The sequence below is a fragment of the Carassius gibelio genome, chromosome A3 (assembly GCF_023724105.1).
Source record: "Carassius gibelio isolate Cgi1373 ecotype wild population from Czech Republic chromosome A3, carGib1.2-hapl.c, whole genome shotgun sequence".
Classification (NCBI taxonomy): domain Eukaryota; kingdom Metazoa; phylum Chordata; class Actinopteri; order Cypriniformes; family Cyprinidae; genus Carassius; species Carassius gibelio.
Genome location: NC_068373.1, coordinates 18,456,148 through 18,474,839, shown reverse-complemented (window position 1 = coordinate 18,474,839; position 18,692 = coordinate 18,456,148). Strand labels below are relative to the sequence as shown.

Genomic DNA, 18,692 nt, shown 5'->3' with positions numbered 1-18,692 from the left:
AATAATGTATGAACAAATTCATCTGTAAAAAACCTTATAGGAATATAGATAGAAATAAAACGTAAAAGTTTTAAACTTTAAAGTGGGGATATTTCGTTTTTAATAATATTTTGAAATAGATTTATATGTTCATATTATAATTTGTTCTTAATGTTGTTCATAGTTGTAAACTTTTAGTTTTTCCAGTTAAACTTAAACTTTATTTTCTAGGGCAACTCCTAAGTTTTCATCTAATATTTTTTTTCTTTAGGCTTTATTTCAATTAACAATTATATATATATATATATATATATATATATATATATATATATATATATATATATATATATATATATATATATAGTTTTACCATTGGTTAACAATAATAATCCTGTTACCCTGTTATGTAGTATTTTCCAGCATAATAGTTGCTCTTATTGTTAAAATAATAGAAAATTTAATTGGGATCTTGTTTAAACAGTGTAAGAATATTTTCAAGCTCAGTCGTTTTAATTTATCTTTCATGATTCAGTTTTGTAAGGAAAGGTTTGTATCTTGCTGCTAACAAATCAGATGTTGCTCTTGTAGCCTCGATCACCTAAAACGCAAGACATACATGAGGTAAACAGACTGAGATGTTAACAATGCAGGACAGCAGTAAAAATGACATTTGCATGAATGTCCAGTGGTTGCCTGATAAAGATACAGTATAGGTATAATATGAGATAAATAAACATGCAAGGGCAGAGTATATGCAAAAACAGGCCAACTTAAACCCTCTTAGTCATTTGTTGTTCAAATTCTTAAGAGTAAAAGAGCAACATACAGGCAGCACCCTTTCACCAGCAAATATCACAGAAAACACATATAATTCGGCACTTGTGTTAAACCTTATGCACAACGTTTTAGAAATGATGCAGAAACCTTTACCCACTACATTGGAGAAAATACATTAGAATAAAAAGTAGTACCTCATTCAGTATTTAGACAAGTGAATTTATATCAGAGACACAGTATCAATCTTTATCAAAAAGAACCTGAGATACAAGACATCTCTCTCCTTCAATAGAGCTATGTGGTTAATACAATCAATGACCTTAAATACATGAGTTTCATGGCAACAAAAGTCAAAGAAAGAAATTCAGTGTTTCTTCCTAAACTGAACATGTTACGACAAGAAAGCATTTTGCAATCTTTCTGTGTAGGCAAGTATTCAAAAATTAGCTAAGAAAAAAAGAAGAATCAAATATTTTTGCATATCTGCCATGGCTTTTCCAATGGACTCTTTGAGCAACTGAACACTTTAATTTCCTTCTACTAGAGTAACATTCTCACATCGCTGAACGTGAAAGACTTCAAGTCACAACTTACAAATTAAACAATTTAGTGTAATAGTAGTGATGATCCAGCTCTGCTGTAATGTAAAGGGGATCGGAGGGTTGTGTAGTGAAAACATTTGTGGGAATGTTCCGAAGTTTTTCCAATTTCTTCACGACTCCTTTAGGGAGAAGAGAAAGACAGAGATTCATTTTTCTGTTTATATTCCTGTCCAACAGGACATTTTCAAAGAAAAAAGTAACACTGAGCTCATCGTTGATACCTCATAAGAGCGCACATGATTTGGGTGGTCGAAAGGGGTTGTCGCTTGATGGCACCCCCATGAGGAGAGGGTCTTTTTGGGCATTGTCCAAGCAGAACTTCTTCAGATCTTCCGCTGCTTGAGAAACCTAGGGGGAAGGAGTGAGTAAATAAAGTCTAAACAGACATAGACATGTATAGGTAGATGTGTATATGTATGCAAACAAATAAAAAGAGGTTTGTGGAGCAATGAAAACTCTATTGGCTATCAATAGAGTTTTCTGGAAATCATGCGGTCAGAAGTTACACTGTTCAATTGATTCATGATAAATTCAATAAAAGCACACAAAGTCTTGTGTTCTTTTTAAAATAGTGTTTTGGGGGCAGTATATAGGTTTGGATTTTCCCGCTAACAAATGTGTGTCACACACTCACAATCAACAAAGAGCTCCAGTGTGTGACAGCAGGCTGACGGGAGAGGGTTTCAAATCAAATACACCAGGACAAGTTTGGAGATTGCGATTATTAATCATATACAGCTCACACACGTATTGAAATGTTGTCGTTGGATGCCAAAATCTGTTTGCATTCGATTAAAGGTAAGCTGTCACCTGCTGAAAACGAAGTGTAACTGCAACCTGCCATAATATAAAAGCTGGCGAACAGATACGATTATGTACTATAATTCACTTGTATGAGGATTGTTGTAAAACTCTCACATGAATCTAGGAAATGTTATAAGCAGTAGGCTACAATAATTACACAAAGTAGGAATATGTTCGGACAGGATCAACAAGTCTGTCAAGTCACACCCTGTTAGCAAAGATTCCCAATCCTTCCATTTTATTTTAATTCCTCTTACCTTAATTCTGCGGAATCCTGCTTCTTTTCTCAGCTGCTTGACGCTCTTCTGCAGGCTCACCAAACTTGCGCTGTTGCTCGACATGTCTTCTGACAGACCGAGAAAGTTTGTGACAATGTCGAGCCCCGACTGTCCTGGCAGAAACTCAACTGCGCCTCTATAGTCGATACTGGTTTAAACTCCGACAGCGCACTGTCTGAGAGCAGGAGGAGGACTCTTCAAATGGGCTTCCTCACCTGTGGATGAATGGGAATTCACAGGAAGCAAGAAACAAATAAAGAAACGAACATACATACAAATGAATACCACCCTAAGAAACCGGTTCACGTTTATTGTTTTATAGTCAGCTCATCATATTTTCTAGGTTTTACACAGAACCCTCTCAATAAACCTATCCACATTTTACATTTTCATTCAAACAGTAGTGTTTTTCCTCGTGGGTACGTTGGCTCTTCCACACAATGTGATACAGTTTCAGGTTTTGCTTACAAATGAATGAATATGTGTATGTTGTTGTGGATTAGGTTGGGGAGATTATTACTGCTTATAACTTAATATTCGTGCTATTAAGCAAGTAGCCTACTTCTTTCATTTTTAAAATTACATCAATTTCTCAAAAGGAGTCTGCGGTGAATTGTGCCATCTAGCGTTGGCCATAACTTTCTACAACAGAGAATCTCTGGTTTCACGCTTGGTCGTCACTGTCAAGCTCCTGAATATCACATCCGGGTCAATACGGCTTGCGTGAGTGTTGCTCAACAGAAACATGCTGTTACGTGTAAGTAATAAATGTCTTCTGTTTATATGAAATATTAATTCTAACAATAAGTATATATATATCTGTATGTGAAACAACTCCTTAATGTAGCAGCGACGACATTCATGATAAACACGCTATTGTACGACTAACGTTGTTCTTTTGCTAGTGGGATTGCTTTATGTTAAACTGAGGCATTTTTACGTTTTGCTCATTTTCATAAAACTTAACGTTTTTTAACTGACGCGTAAATGAATGTCATACGGCTGATTTTTGCTCTGTTGAATGCACAGTGGTGTCAAGCCCGCCACGGAAATGTCCAACGACCTTGGATACATGAGACTGACTGTCATCCTCATAACTGTTGTCTCTACAGAGAGTCTTACAATGTGGTGTTTCTACACTCAAAGTCAGTCGATCGATTCATCAGAGTGCGCCATGGAGAAGTCTTCTCATCCCTATGGTTGTGGAGCAGACGGTGAGAGTGCATTAGTGGCACTTTTCTTTAAAATGATTATCTAGTATTGCAGGAACTTGACTGCTACTTTAAAAGTCATTTTCTAATTCAGGGCCGAGGAGAGCGTGCATATGACATCTATTCAAGGCTGCTACGAGAGAGAATCATTTGTCTTATGGGTCCAGTAAGTTAAAATGCAAGGAAAGACACAATTGAATCTAAAATGGTTTTCAGAAAGCCCCTTTTTCAGGTTTTTCCTGTCTGTTTTACCTGTCTCTCTCTTTGTCCAGATCGATGACTCTGTAGCTTCTCTGGTAATCGCTCAGCTGCTCTTTCTCCAGTCTGAGAGCAACAACAAGCCTATTCACATGTACATCAACAGTCCTGGTGAGAATCATAACTGCATTGACATAAAAACAAAATAGACTTTTAAAAACCTAGCAAAAAAAAACAAAAAAAAAAACAGTTGTACACAATCTTTTACAAGTCTTCTGTTGTTTAATTAATTGTTATTATTTTTTTACAATGTAAAAGTCCTGTAAGTGTATTCTAAAAATGCCCCGTTCAGGCACACATCTTTTCTGTGGTTTTTATAAATTAAATGTGAGAATAAATGTTGTATTGTAAGCACGGTTCAAAAATCATGTTAAAATGCATAAAATATGATAAAACAGGTGTTTGAGGAATGTTTATTTGCATGCATATTTGCAATAAATGTTTTTACCACACAATGAAAACTACAGAGCTTTAATTATAAAACTGTGTGTAAATGTCATCTTACTAAGATATATAACTGGGTGAAATAGTCAACTGATATTTATATGCTTTTTATATATTTAGTTTGCTATAGTGTTAGAAAGATCTCACTGATTTTCATTACAATGTTTAATCTCATATCAGCAATTGCACCAAATGGCAGATTTTTGCTCAACTTGGGCATCTGAATAAAAAACAGTTTTTATTTTTGAGTATGAGCTCCATATTTTCGTTATTTCATATTATAAGAAACAAAGACCTTTTGTATCAAATATGAAAACAACATAACAAAAAAAGACACATATATTTTTTTTTTTGCAGGTGGTGTGATCACAGCTGGACTTGCGATCTATGACACTATGCAGTACATCTTAAATCCCATCTCAACCTGGTGTGTGGGTCAGGCCGCCAGTATGGGGAGCCTGCTTCTGGCCGCAGGAACCACAGGCATGAGACATTCCCTGCCCAATTCCCGGATCATGGTGCACCAGCCCTCCGGAGGAGCAAGTGTAAGAATGGGGGACGAAAGAAGAGAAAAAGAGGGAACTGCTTTCACACAACTCTAACGCCAATATTTGTCATTTCAGGGGCAAGCAACAGACATTGCCATCCAGGCTGAGGAGATTCTTAAACTTAAAAGACAGATCAACAACATCTATAGCAAACACACAGGGCAGCCTTTGAAGACTTTAGGTAATTTTTCTGTTATAAATCTTTCATTAATATCATAATAAAACATCCTGACATCAAGTTTCTGTGTTCTGTCGTCCTCACTCAGAGAATGTGATGGAGAGAGACCGGTACATGAGCCCAATAGAAGCGCAGGATTTCGGGATCATTGATAAGGTCCTGGTTCATCCACCACAGGCGGGACAGGATGAGCCAGAACTTATTCAAAAAGAGCCAACCAGCCTTTCAGGTGCCTCCAGTTCTCCTCAACCTCACGCGTCTGAGCCGGGCCAGTCCGGCAGCAACCCTCCCTCCTCATACAAACCTGAACCCTAACATAGACTTCCAGCAGGAGCGAGTACACTACTGCATCGCTGCTTCAGTGTCTGCTTTGGAAGATGTTTGAGATGACAGTCACCAGCTCACATATCATATCTGAACCTTGTGACCTTCCTTTTGTACACTTTATTTAGACAATCCTACAATCTGGATTTTACAGATGCAAGTGTAAAGATACTCAATCTAGCATTTATATTTGTATGTACAAATATAGGTATCTTTAGCAAGATTTAGGTTAATTGTAAACAAACTAGATGGGAACAGAAGCTTACAGCACAGGGTTTGAAGTCTGTATTATTTGGATGGAGTGTTTTCCATGTCACACAATATACTTTGATTTGTAAATGTGCTCCTCGATTAATATAATACATGTAGGAATGATTTAAAGCAAATGATTTTATTGATAGATATTCAAATAAATCATTGGGTCAATTAGGATGGTTGGGACTGGGGACTGTTGGATCATTGGGTCAATTAGGATGGTTGGGACTGGGGACTGTATGAATAAAAAAAAAAAAAAAGAAATACCTACATTTATTCAGCAAGGTTGCATTAAATTGATCAGAAGTTACAGTAAAAACTTTCAAATTGTTTCAAAATATGTCCATTTCAAATAAATGCTATTCTTTTGCGCTTTCTATTCATCAAAAAGTCATGAAAATTCTATCATAATTTCTAAAAGAGCACAACTGTTTTCAACATTGATAGTAATAGTGTTTCTTTAGCAGAAAATCAGACAATGTTTTCTGAAGTAACGTGACACTGAAGACTGGAGTTATGCAATAAATTATATTTTAAAATATATTCAAATAGAAAATATTTCACAATATTACCGTACTGTTTTACTGTGTTTTTGACCTAATGAATTTTCATGAAATTAACAAATAAAATGTATTTCTTTAAACAACATTTTTTACATTTTTACAAGACCCAGAGTATTAATCAGTACTGTATGTCAAAATAATTTACTTAACATCATGATAGGTGAAGTTATTTACCAATGGCTTTATGGTTCTGAGAAAAAAACAAACATAAACCAAATTCTATCTTTTTAAGCAGTTTCTTCAAAACAAAACAAAATCAACAAATGCAATTTCAGTAATATAAATAAATCCCCTTTCTGAGTGCAAATGTGTCAGACTTTATTTTTGTATTCAACAAGATGAAACCACTCATGAACTACTAATGCTCCTTGATATTTTCAGTAAATAGAAAACCCTGAACTATTATGAACTATATAGCAAAATATGAAACGGTAAAGATGCTAAATTACCTTATTAAGTAAAATCATGCTTTATACCAATGCTTGATAACATATATGGGTGATCCGTTTTATGAAAGAATGTTTTTTTTTTAAATCATCAGATGCGAATATAAAAAGTTGAGTAGTGTATGCAAACAATGGTAGATAAAATAAACTCATTCTTTTGCTAGTAAAATAACCTCTTTCTCTCGCCATAGAAGCATCCACAAGACGCAACTCGATGCTGACCTCTGGTGGTGATTTGAGCGAAAATCCAAAGATAAAGTTTGTTTCTAACCAAAAACAACCATAGTGAATGACCAGGCTTTTTTGTTGTTGTTCCCTGGTTGCAGTCAAAAACATTTCAGTTGTTACATTAAAGAAATGCATTCAGCTTTACCAACTCCTCCAAGGCGTTATCCAGAAAAGCTCATGTGAACTATTCCATCATTGCAACAGAAACCTCCACTGCTGCTCCTCTCAAGAACTGCAGTCACAACCTTAAATAGAGATATGCATCGCTTTATCACTTACTTCAAACTTTACTCATGCAAAGAACTTTTGCTTTTTCCCTCCTTACCTCAGACTCATCAGAGAAAGTGTAGCGTGCCAGAGGCTTTTCCCTGTCATTGATGAAACTGTTTCCTTTATGAAGAGACTTGATCGTTAGAATGGGGCCAAAAATCTCCTCCTGCATTAAAGCATCAGATTCCTTGACATCCACGACCACAGTGGGGGCTGAGATAGTCTATGATAAAACAAAAGAGAAAAAGATCATAATGGAGTACCAGTTAAGCTGCCTATTAATTTATATATATATATATATATATATATATATATATATATATATATATATATATATATATATATATATATATATATATATATATACAGTTTTCAGTGTCAGTGGCACATGATCCTTCAGAAATCATATTAATATGCCGATTTGCTGCTTTTGTTATCAGTTTTGAAAATACTTATTCTTCTTAATTTTTTTATGGTAACTGTCATACCTTTTGTGTATGTATTGACTATATAAATTGAACAGACTATATAAATTTAGCAGCTCAACCAGTCGGTCGCAGTGCCTGTTTGTCACAATACGGCCCATGTCTTGGCTTTGTTGGGGCTCAGAGCCGTAGAAACTCTCCAGAAAATGGCTGTCCACTGCTCCGGGTGTGTGTTCACTGATGTGTGTGTGCACTTTGAATGCAAAACCCATCTTCATCAGTTTGACAACACAACTGCTGCAAATCATCACAACACATGCATATAACGAAACGTACTGCAAATCCTTCACAACACATGCATATTAAGAAACGCTGCAAATCCACACAACACATGCAATTAACAAAAGTGCTGCAAATAGCACTGACCACAATGGAAATGTTTCAAGGAGACCTCAAAAAGTGTTGGACCCGGCTTGGATTTGCTTATCGTGCAGTGGCGACTGGTCAGTGGAGTTGTTGGTGAACTGAGAGGTGATTTTTTTTTTTTTTCATGGTGTTTTTGGAAACACCATGATTCCTTTATCTTTTGGATATTATTAGCCTAAATAAGCTGAAAAATTACATGATTAAATGTAAAACGTTACTTAAGATGGCTAACTTTAATATCCTCAGCTATATATAATTTCAAGGTTAATGAAAATATATTTGCAGTGCTTCATTAATTGTTTGTTAATGTGCATGTGCTGTGAGGATTTGCAGTGTTTCTTAATTTGCTTTTGTTGCGGGGGATTTGCAGCGGGTTTCGTTGTATGCATGTGTTGTGATGATTTGCAGTGTTTCGCTATATGCGAAAAGATATTTTCTTCATTTGCTGATGTTTTTTTTTCAATTTGCATGTGTTTTCTTAAATTTCAGCATGTTGAGCTCTCTCTGCCAGCACAGATAAATAAATTATTCAGTGCAAAAGTTTTAAACATCCCATTGTTATTGTTTTCTAGCAGAAACTCATTTAATTTTGTTCAATTTTTTTTAAAGATTTTTTAAAGGGGCATAACATTTCCATCACACGCTAAGGCATTTGGCCAATCACAATGCACTGGATATAGCTAGCCAGTCTTAGTAGTCCTGAAAGTTTAGATTCTTTCAAACCTTATAAATATCAGAAAGTTTATTCAGATATTAATTCAAGTGCTTCTTGCTTGTTTGTTTTGAGGGATACAAGCTAAATGGCTCAATGTTTGCAATTTAGTGGCTCTAAGAAATGTCATTATGCATTGCATTGTAATCAAAAGTATATTCTGAGGTAAAAAAAAAAATGCTGAGTTTAAAAAGTTCAAATGTATTTATTTTAGGTTTATTAATTATTTAATTATGTAAAATTCAAAATGCTGGTTAAAACCTGTGTTGTGGAAATTCTAATTCAATAACAAATTGTAGAGACTGAGAATGAAAAACCAGACTTTTGTCTTTCTATTGCTTTAATTCTTTGCAGAGAATGATCTGGTTTACACACAGCTTCCGAGTCTATGTGTGCAAAGAGATAACACACAGACTCACAGTCCACTTTTTACAGAATGTAAAAGATACATTGAAGGACATACTAGGACCTTTGAGCCAATCATGTTGCCCAGTGCACATCACCTCATAACTCATGTACATCTCATGCACCTCTCCCTGGTATGGACTGTCTCAGAACTAATTGTTCCTGGTACATGGTTCCTCTTTAGAAGTAGTTTTTCAGCCTAAAGCAGTTACGTGCACAGGTTACACAAAGATATCAATGTCCCTATGGACTATACTGTATTTACTACCTTGATCATTGTATGTTAAAAATGAGATAAATGCAATCAATGCCAAATTAACAAAACTAAAAATTTCCATAACACCTGTAAAAATTAAATACAGAAACAATTATAAAATTATACAAATTATAAAGTACATTGTGCCCTATTTATACAGAGTGTATATTATTTTAAAAGTCATGAAAATATGTACTAATTAAAAAAAACAAAATACAGTGTTGAGGGGAGTGGGGGTGGGGGGGGGGGGGGGGTAATGGACAGGTGTTGCACAGCTGTTAATGTTTTGACTAACAAAACAAGGCAGTTTAACGCTTGAAAGGTTCACTAGTTTTAGGGGTGTTTCAGTGAGTTGTGATCAGCTTGGGCCATGTATTCTCTAGGGTATAAATTGTTTCTGGGCCTGCCCCAGGGAATTTTCATTTGGACTCCTTTGTGTAGGCTGACACTTTTTAAATTATTTTTGCATTATCATACAGATGTTCAAGAAATTATATGCCTTCTCCTTTAATCATGTGCCTTCTCCTTCTCCTTCAAGTAGTCATACATGTTGATATTTTCATACATTAATAGTTTGAATGTTATAAGTTAATTCGATGAAGGAGTAAATTATCAAATCAAATGTGATTAAAGTTTAAATTCTTATCCCAACATCACATTTGGACATTTAAAGACCAGATGGATTAAGTCTTTTGAATTATTATTTTTTACGTCTACATTAATAAGTAAATAAATAAATAGATAGATAAAATTCATTTATTGTGTTGTAATGAATACTTTGACAAAAATACAAAACTCCTTTGCTACTTTTGAATGATGGTCAAGAAGCTGCTCTCCCAGTAAAGGCCAATTCTCTTTCTCATTCAGTCTCTAATTGTTGCTGTTGTTTTGTCAATCCAGTTTAAATAAGTGGCATCCATCATCCATCATGAATGATTTTGAACAGTCACTGTATATAAAACTACACCAGCATATTGTTATTATTCATAAATTTATATTTAGAATGTAAATGGAATTATTGAAATAGTCAATATAGCCACTCCAACAGACATCTCGATTTCTTGAAAGCTGTATGACATCATTACCCTCCAATTGGCATACATGTGAATATGTGATCAGTCCTTCTCCACTGGATGTCATATGAGGTCACGTCACTGAATCTGCTTTACCTATTGTTTTACTGGCCTTTGCAAGTGTGTGTCATAATGTGATACCTTACACAATCTCAAATTGCAACAGTTAAAATTTACTGTACCTGATGTACAGGTCCTTCTCAAAAAAATTAGCATATTGTGAAAAAGTTCATTATTTTCCATAATGTAATGATAAAAATTTTACTTTCATATATTTTAGATTCATTGCACACCAACTGAAATATTTCAGGTCTTTTATTGTTTTAATACTGATGATTTTGCCATACAGCTCATGAAAACCCAAAATTCCTATCTCAAAAAAATTTGCATATCATGAAAAGGTTCTCTAAACGAGCTATTAACCTAATCATCTGAATCAACTAATTAACTCTAAACAACTGCAAAAAATTCCTGAGGCTTTTAAAAACTGCCAGCATGGTTCATAACTCAAAACCGCAATCATGGGTAAGACTGCCAGAAGGCCATCATTGACACCCTCAAGCGAGAGAAGACACAAAAATAAATTTCTGAACGAGTAGGCTGTTCCCAGAGTGCTGTATCAAGGCACCTCAGTGGGAAGTCTGTGGGAAGGAAAAAGTGTGGCAAAAAACGCTGCACAACGAGAAGAGGTGACCGGACCCTGAAGAAGATTGTGGAGAAGGACTGATTCCAGACCTTGGGGGACCTGCGGAAGCAGTGGACTGAGTCTGGAGTAGAAACATCCAGAGCCACCGTGCACAGGCGTGTGCAGGAAATGGGCTACAGAGAAGCAGCACTGGACTGTTGCTCAGTGGTCCAAAGTACTTTTTTCGGATGAAAGCAACTTTTGCATGTAATTCGGAAATCAAGGTGCCAGAGTCTGGAGGAAGACTGAGGAGAAGGAAATGCCAAAATGCCTGAAGTCCAGTGTCAAGTACCCACAGTCAGTGATGGGCTGTGTATTTCTGCGTGTGACAAACACAGTGACACAAACGTGTGCAAACATACAAAAATAGGTTTGTATAACACTTGGAGTCAAACTGCAGTTTCCATCTGTGACAGTAGAATCCAACAAGTAAAGTCATCCACTACACGTGACTCACACAATCATAGGATATTTTCTTTTAAACACCTTCTAAACATTTAATCAGACATTCTATCAACATCATTATACATTTCTATGGTTCTTTTGAAAAAATAAATGGCATGAGATAAAGTTAATTTCACAAAAATTCTAGTTTATATTAGGCTTTTTCATTTAAGTTAATTAAAAAACCACAACTAAATATATACTGTAGATATAAATATTTCATACTAATCAAACATTAAAAGATGTAATCATTGTAATCAATAATAATAAGCCCTTCAAACACTGGATTCTGTTTATCCTCTGTGTAAGTGTCATCTCAGTGATCTTTCATCATTTCCTCATTATGCATATTCAAAAGAATCTATGATAGGCCGCAAGAACTTCTTTGCTGCGGAGCTGAGTGATGCTCTAGAGTCATATAAACACTCACAAGATGAAGAATACACCCTTATTACTAATTTTGTTCAACTTGAACTGTGAGTTAAAAGTGTGTGTTATGTGTCAAAAGAGTCCATTGTAAGCCAACTTCAAAAAAGCCCGGAGAAACTCTGATTCTGTCCTGTAGAGGATCTGGGTTCAATTTTGACTGCATGTAGCATGCACTGAATCAGACTACAAGCTGAAAACCCATGTGTGTGGATGGGTCTGGGCTACAGTTCTGGAAGTGAACACGAGGCAGAATCTTTTATGGGATGACTTGAAATCTCCAGAGATGATTCGAAAAAGCATGATGTATCTGAAACTGTCTGGACTGACAAAAGAGGACTGTGTATTTCTGTGCCAGAGACACAGTGACACTAACATGTGGCAATGATACCAAATCTTGTTTAAACACTTATAGATTAAAACTATATAGGCCACTGATCTGAAGCCTAGTGGTGCTTCAGCACAAAACTAAATACATACTATAGCTTGTATTTCATTTGTGATTTATAACACTTAACATGTTTTAAATATTTCAAAGAGCTGTAATCGGTGTGTGAAAGGGTAAATGTCAGTATACTTCTCATTAACATACATACAATGAAAAGACAAAGATGTACAATTGAATGCAATGTTTAATAATAAGCATCAAACAGTAACAAGAAAATACAAATTTTTGATACAAAGCTAATGAAGGTGAATGCAGATGATGTCGTATTCTTGTATCATATTCATATAGCCAGAGCTACAATTTTGCTGTTGATATTTCATTGTAATGGCTGGATCTGAAAATGTAAATGATACTACATACTAACGGAAACAAAAAGCAAATCTAAACACAGCAATAACAGAAAAAATAATTATGGTGAAGATGGTTGTAATCAAGGCACAAGTATTAGCATTCCGAGCACGGCGGCTGAATTTTTTTGCTCCTTTGACATCTCTCTTATACTTCCTGTTTATTACCTGTGAATTTAAAAACACAAATGAAATTGCTATTTGATCATAATATATGGCAAATACTGTATATGGCTTTTTGAGTAAACAAACAAAAAAAAAAAAAAAAGTTATGAGTCAGGTTTGACCTGAACCATTGCATGTTAGTAATTGTTACCTTTAAGGAGTATATCAATGCAGCCGTACCCAGAAACAGGCAGTTGCAGAAGGTGACGGTCAACACAGAGTAGCGCAAGTAGTCTTTCACTTTTACTTGGACTTTGCGAAGACCTTGGAGGTTTTGTTGCATTTGGCGTTTTGGCTTTCGAACTTCTTGACAAGATGGTCTCTTAGTCTCAGATACTTCTTCCGCATTATCATCCTCCATCTCTAATTCATAATCCATTTCCACCACATCACAAAAGTCCCCTTCTTGAACTTCAATTTCTGGAACTTCAGTTTCTGGAACTTCAATTTCTGGAATTTCAATTTCCGGAATTGCAATGTCTGGAACTGCCATTTGAAAATCTTCCATTTTCTGACTTTAATGAACAGAATTATTCCTCAGGCTAATAGTTATAGGTAGATGGTACCAGCACATATGGCACATATCATCTGATAAACACTTCCGGTGTATTTTTATACATGACTTACATAAAGCCTAAAAAGCAGGAAAGAAGCCCAATAAACAGAAAAGCCACAGCTGTGGTCTACAATGAAACCTCTGTTGTGTTTTATAACACAACTCAAATAGTGTTTGAAGATTTGGAATGAAAGTTTAATACTGTTTTGGGTATATTTTCATAGTTTTCAGGCATGACATTTCTGTCTACAAACATGAAGTCATCTTTAGCAATACTGATTTTATCATAATAAAGAAAATCATAGGTTTGAAACGTGAACAAAATAATATATCGTTAAAAGTTTTTTTTTTTTTTTTTTAATCAGGTCAGTGATATCTATTGTTGTTTTGGATCTTCTGACTTTTATTACATTGACAAAAACAGCTGAAAAATATATACTGGTGTATACGGATGTGAAGCTGAGTAAATGATGACACAATTTTGAAGTTTATAGTTTACTATCCTTTTAAGGACATTTGTTATACAGAACCTCTTTAACTTATGATTATGTAAAAATTATTAATGCCATTAAAATGTGTAAGCTGTTTTATGGCTATTGATATCGCCTTTTCTGAGCTGTGTTTACTGGACATGACAGGCTTCACAATGGGCTGGACTGTTGTAGGGTTGAGGTGACATACTGAAATGTAGATTACCTGACAATAAAAATTGTTATACTAATTTTTCATATCCCAACAGCCTATAAACTATAAATCATATTTATGATAACTAGACTGAAATTTATGACTGAAAACTGAAATAGCACTGTAAACCATTCATTAGACACTTACTGACATTAAGGCCATTTCTTAAATGAAATGATGCACCCTCTCATATTTGCAGGCTGCATATGTCATCAAGCCTGGTTTATTTCAATTAACCGAACATTACATTTGCAAATCATAGGCATATTACAACAATTTACGTTTAACTAAGAATAATGGTCAAATAGATAACTGTAAATACTCTAAAATAAGATCTTCTTTATGATGTATGCAGCCTACAAATGCAACCTCCGGAGGATGCAGCCTTTCGTTTTGAGAATAGTCTTAAATAAGCATTATGGGAAAGTATGTCACGTCCATATAATGTGGTAAAACATTGTGTGCTTGTTTTTATATTTGTCTTACATAAAAACCAAAAAGGCCGAATATGTAAACCTCATACAGAACCTCATGCCTGTGGTGCATGTAAGCACATCATAGTGATAATAGCAGGAAATGATACGCAGCTCTCAAACGACATGCAGCCTTTGCCTGTGCTGTGCAGTTTTCTTTATGAAATATGCTGCAGTTGTCTGTGAGCATGACTATAAATGCATGAAGCAAAAGATCAAATCAGAGTGTATTCTTTTGTATGTGAAGAGAGTGGATTTCTTATCTGTAAACTTAAATTTTTTAGGTCATGATGCAACTCTTTCATGACTCCTCCTTATTTATGGATGTGCACGTAAACAAGCTAATCACACTGCACATTAATTGCACAGGAAAGAGCAAAAGTTAAACATCATGACTGTGTTGATACTGTTGCTGCTCTTTTCTTCAACACAAAGTATGTTATCAGAAAATACTAAAATGTTGATATCAATTTTCCTATTATTGTCTTGAACTCACATGCTTCTTTCCCCAGGAGTCCACAGTATTGAACTCACTCAGCCGGACTCTACAGAACTAAAGCCTGGACAACATTTGAGTTTCTCCTGTAAAATCTCAGGCTATTTACTGTCTAAATGTGGCTGTAGTATACAAACTGGATACGATACGCTTCTGGAGGACCGGAGTGGATTGAAGGAGTATGCTGCAGTGGAGACACACACACTATTGCTTGTAGAAATTTTAGCCCATTCCTCAGTTCAGAACCACTTCAACTCTCTGATGTTGGTGGGTTTCATCCTATGAACTGCTTGCTTCAGGTCCTTCCACAAAATTTCAATTGGATTAAGGTCTGGAATTTGACTCAGTCATTCCAAAACATTAGTTTTGTTCTTCTTTAAACCATTCTATGACATGTGCTTGGGGTCGTTGTCTTGTTGTGTGACCCACTTTCTCTGAGATTCAGTTCTCAGACAAATGACACCTTGTCACTAAATGTCAAATGACCTTCAGAGTTTGCTTGTATAATTCAGAATTAATTGTTCCATCAATGATTGCAAGCCATCCTGGACTACCAAAACAGGCCCAAACCCTGATACTACCACCACCATGTTTCACAGATGGGTAAGGTTCTTATGCTGGAGTGCAGTGTTTTCATTCTCCAAACATAACGCTGCTCATTTAAAAATCCACTCCAAACATAACGCTGCCCAAAAAGTTATATTCTGGCCTCATCCGCCCACAAAACATTTCTCTAGTATTCCTCTGGCTTGAACGCATGATCTTTAGCTAACTGCAGATCTGCAGCAATGTTCTTTTTGGAGATCAGTGGCTTTCTCTCAGCAACTCTGCCATGCACAGTATGGTTGTTCAGTGTTCTCCTGATGATGGGCTCATGAACATTAACATTAGCCAATGGGACAAAGTCCTTTAATTGCTTAGAAGTTAGCCTGCAGTACTTTGAAACCTATTGGACTTACACGCAGAGTGATTTTTGTTGGTGGAGCACTCCTGGGTAGGGTAAAAGCGGTCTTAAATTTCCTCCATTTGTACACAATCTGTCGGACTGTGGACTGGAGTCCAAACTTTGAAACTTTGGCTTTGAAACCTTTTCTAGGCTGATGAACAACATCAACATATTTTCTGAGGTCCTCAGAGATCTCATTTGTTTGTGCCATGATACACTTCCACAAACATGACCAAACTTTGATACATCCCTGTCCATTAAAACAGGGCATGCACTGACACCTGATAGTCATCTCAGTGATTAAAAACATATCTTAACAGATGGACTCTATTTTCACCTTCACATTAACTGCCAATCCTAGAGATTCACATACTTTTTCCAGTCTTAGATATGTAATATTGTATCATTTTCTGGAATAAATAACTGACATGTTTTTGTCTCACTTGTTTGATTGGGTTCTCTTTGTCTACTTTCAGGACTTGTGTGAAAGTCTGATTATGTTTTGGGTCACATTAATTCAGAAATATAGAAAATTCTAAAGGGTTCACAAACTTTCAAGTGGCGCTGTATATTATTTTTCTTAAAGTGTGATTCTAGAGCAAGCTGTGTATTACTGTGTCATACAGGGTGCCCCGTATTTATCATAATCATATTTTTCAAAACACTGCCTTGATCAACAAAAAATGGAAATAATTTGGAAGCTTAGTGTCTTAGCTTTACAATGCATGTAGCTGATTTGATAAACTCCAAAGTGCTCCAAAGCTATTTGCTGATAAATAAAAAAAAAAAGAAAAAGAAAATTGTACTCTAATGTCAAAATCATCCAAATTCTCACGTCATTATTCTCAGAAAAATCTCCTGATTAAAGTTCATCAGTTGGAGAGCTTTATTGAACACATGGCTTGTAAAATGTAAAAGTCAACGTGTTTCAGTGTATTTGTTAAAATACTATAAATATTAGAATGGTCCCGTTCTACATCGCCGCCACCACAAGTTTTCTCAGTCCTTTTGATGTGTTCACGGCCGTGGGAAGAAAAGGCACAGCAGACTCAAAATCTGAATATACCCTCACTTCAAAACTATTATTGTTTTACACTGAGTTTATGTAGGACAAAATAAGGGTGGTAGAATCTTTTCAACCAATAGGATATAGATAACATATGTGTTGAGTATGAGCCAAAACAACGTTATGTCTGAGGTAAGCATACATTCAGCAAATGCTGGACACATAAGGAATAATATGGACACGGAACATTCCAACTTTCAGTAAAGGACATACTGAACTCAACAACCTGAGCCCAAAAGGATCCTCCACTCTTCACCGATTCAACTCTATGTATCATATCATCTGTGCATATGCGTATACATTGAGATAAAGAGACATAAGACTAGAGAATAGAGAAAGAAAGCACAGATGGGAGGAGGGAGAAAACCAAGGAGACAGAATGGGAGGGCAGTAGTAAGAAAGAGGACAACAACACTCACACCCAACCTTAAAAAGAAACATCTATGGAAGAGAGCGAGTAAGAAGGGAGAAGGGATTGAAAAGAGGCAAACTCACAATAATACCTGACAGAGATCATGATATAATCTAACACTATTATATCCCTTTTATAACTTGTTTTTATAAATAATTAGGTACCATCTTAAAGCATAAAAATTCAGCCTTCAAATGCATCCAACCATTTTGATAAACTCTTGAAGAGTGCTGACTAAGCAGTCCATTTAATGCTAAGTTCACACTACACGACTTTAACCGTCCTCAGTGCTGTTCAGACTACATGACTTGATTGTGTCTTTAAGTCATTGTGGTGTTCAATAACCCGAACCCACATATGTAAATGATCTGCAACTGGGGGTTCCACACAAGCTGACAACAACTCTGTCACCCAACGACTCTACACAATCCCCAAAACACATTTTGTCAAACACACTCAAGAAGTGAAACGGGAATTACGCGAAACAACACATTCAACAGGTGTTTGAAAACGGAAGTCAGGAAGAAATTAGCACTGCAAGCTGTTTGCTCAACGAAAAATTTGCTCCATTTATTGTGTCCAAACTTTTCTTTAATCCATGTTGTTGCCGGGGTTTTTTCCCCGGTGACCTTTACCCACGCCTTGATCTCTCATTGGCTGTAGCTCATCATGAAACCTGACACCATGTGATGTCGAGTCAGCCGACCAGTTCAGATATTTGGCATGCTAGATATTTCTTTGCTGTCGGCGAGGTGTCAGCCTCTTTGGTGCGTCATTGTGTAGTTTACACATAAAGATTGCAGAGCGCCGATCACCTGCTGTTTTTCCTCCGATCACGGCCTTGTTAACTTAGCCATGTATTACTGTGCAAAGCAAGCACAGGTCATGTACAGCTAAGCAAAACCCACTCTGGCTGTTTTATCTCTTGTTACGAGAAGTCAACAGTTGGCAGCAGAGAATAAAAAATGTATTAAAAAATCTATTAAATGTGGCCCAATGAGATGATATACCATTACTGGTGAATGGCGATGGTATGCAGTGAAGTTCACCATAAAAAGCTCAACACAACATGTGTCTTCTGA

General features: G+C 35.9%; 2 protein-coding genes across 3 annotated transcripts; one reads left to right on the top strand and one right to left on the bottom strand.

The window, feature by feature from the left end:
- Window positions 1–470: 470 nt before the first annotated feature.
- On the bottom strand, window positions 471–2,627 carry LOC127950669 (guanine nucleotide-binding protein G(I)/G(S)/G(O) subunit gamma-5). Of its 2 annotated transcripts, XR_008152507.1 has the most exons (4): window positions 2,420–2,627; window positions 1,580–1,706; window positions 1,351–1,477; window positions 471–577 (listed from the first exon to the last, which is right to left on the bottom strand). XR_008152507.1 is itself a non-coding variant. In XM_052547839.1 (3 exons), exons 1-2 carry the CDS (start codon window positions 2,501–2,503, stop codon window positions 1,581–1,583), a joined length of 210 nt encoding a protein of 69 aa, XP_052403799.1. In that variant the 5' UTR covers window positions 2,504–2,626; the 3' UTR covers window positions 471–1,477; window position 1,580. The 2 variants fall into 2 exon arrangements, 1 of the variants encoding a protein (XP_052403799.1); XM_052547839.1 differs by having other exon boundaries at window positions 471–1,477; window positions 2,420–2,626.
- Window positions 2,628–3,044: 417 nt separating this feature from the next.
- Window positions 3,045–5,833, top strand: LOC127950665 (ATP-dependent Clp protease proteolytic subunit, mitochondrial). The gene is made up of 7 exons (XM_052547826.1): window positions 3,045–3,197; window positions 3,553–3,654; window positions 3,746–3,817; window positions 3,924–4,020; window positions 4,711–4,898; window positions 4,977–5,082; window positions 5,168–5,833. Exons 1-7 carry the CDS (start codon window positions 3,186–3,188, stop codon window positions 5,392–5,394), a joined length of 804 nt encoding a protein of 267 aa, XP_052403786.1. The 5' UTR covers window positions 3,045–3,185; the 3' UTR covers window positions 5,395–5,833.
- The last annotated feature ends 12,859 nt before the right edge of the window (window positions 5,834–18,692 follow it).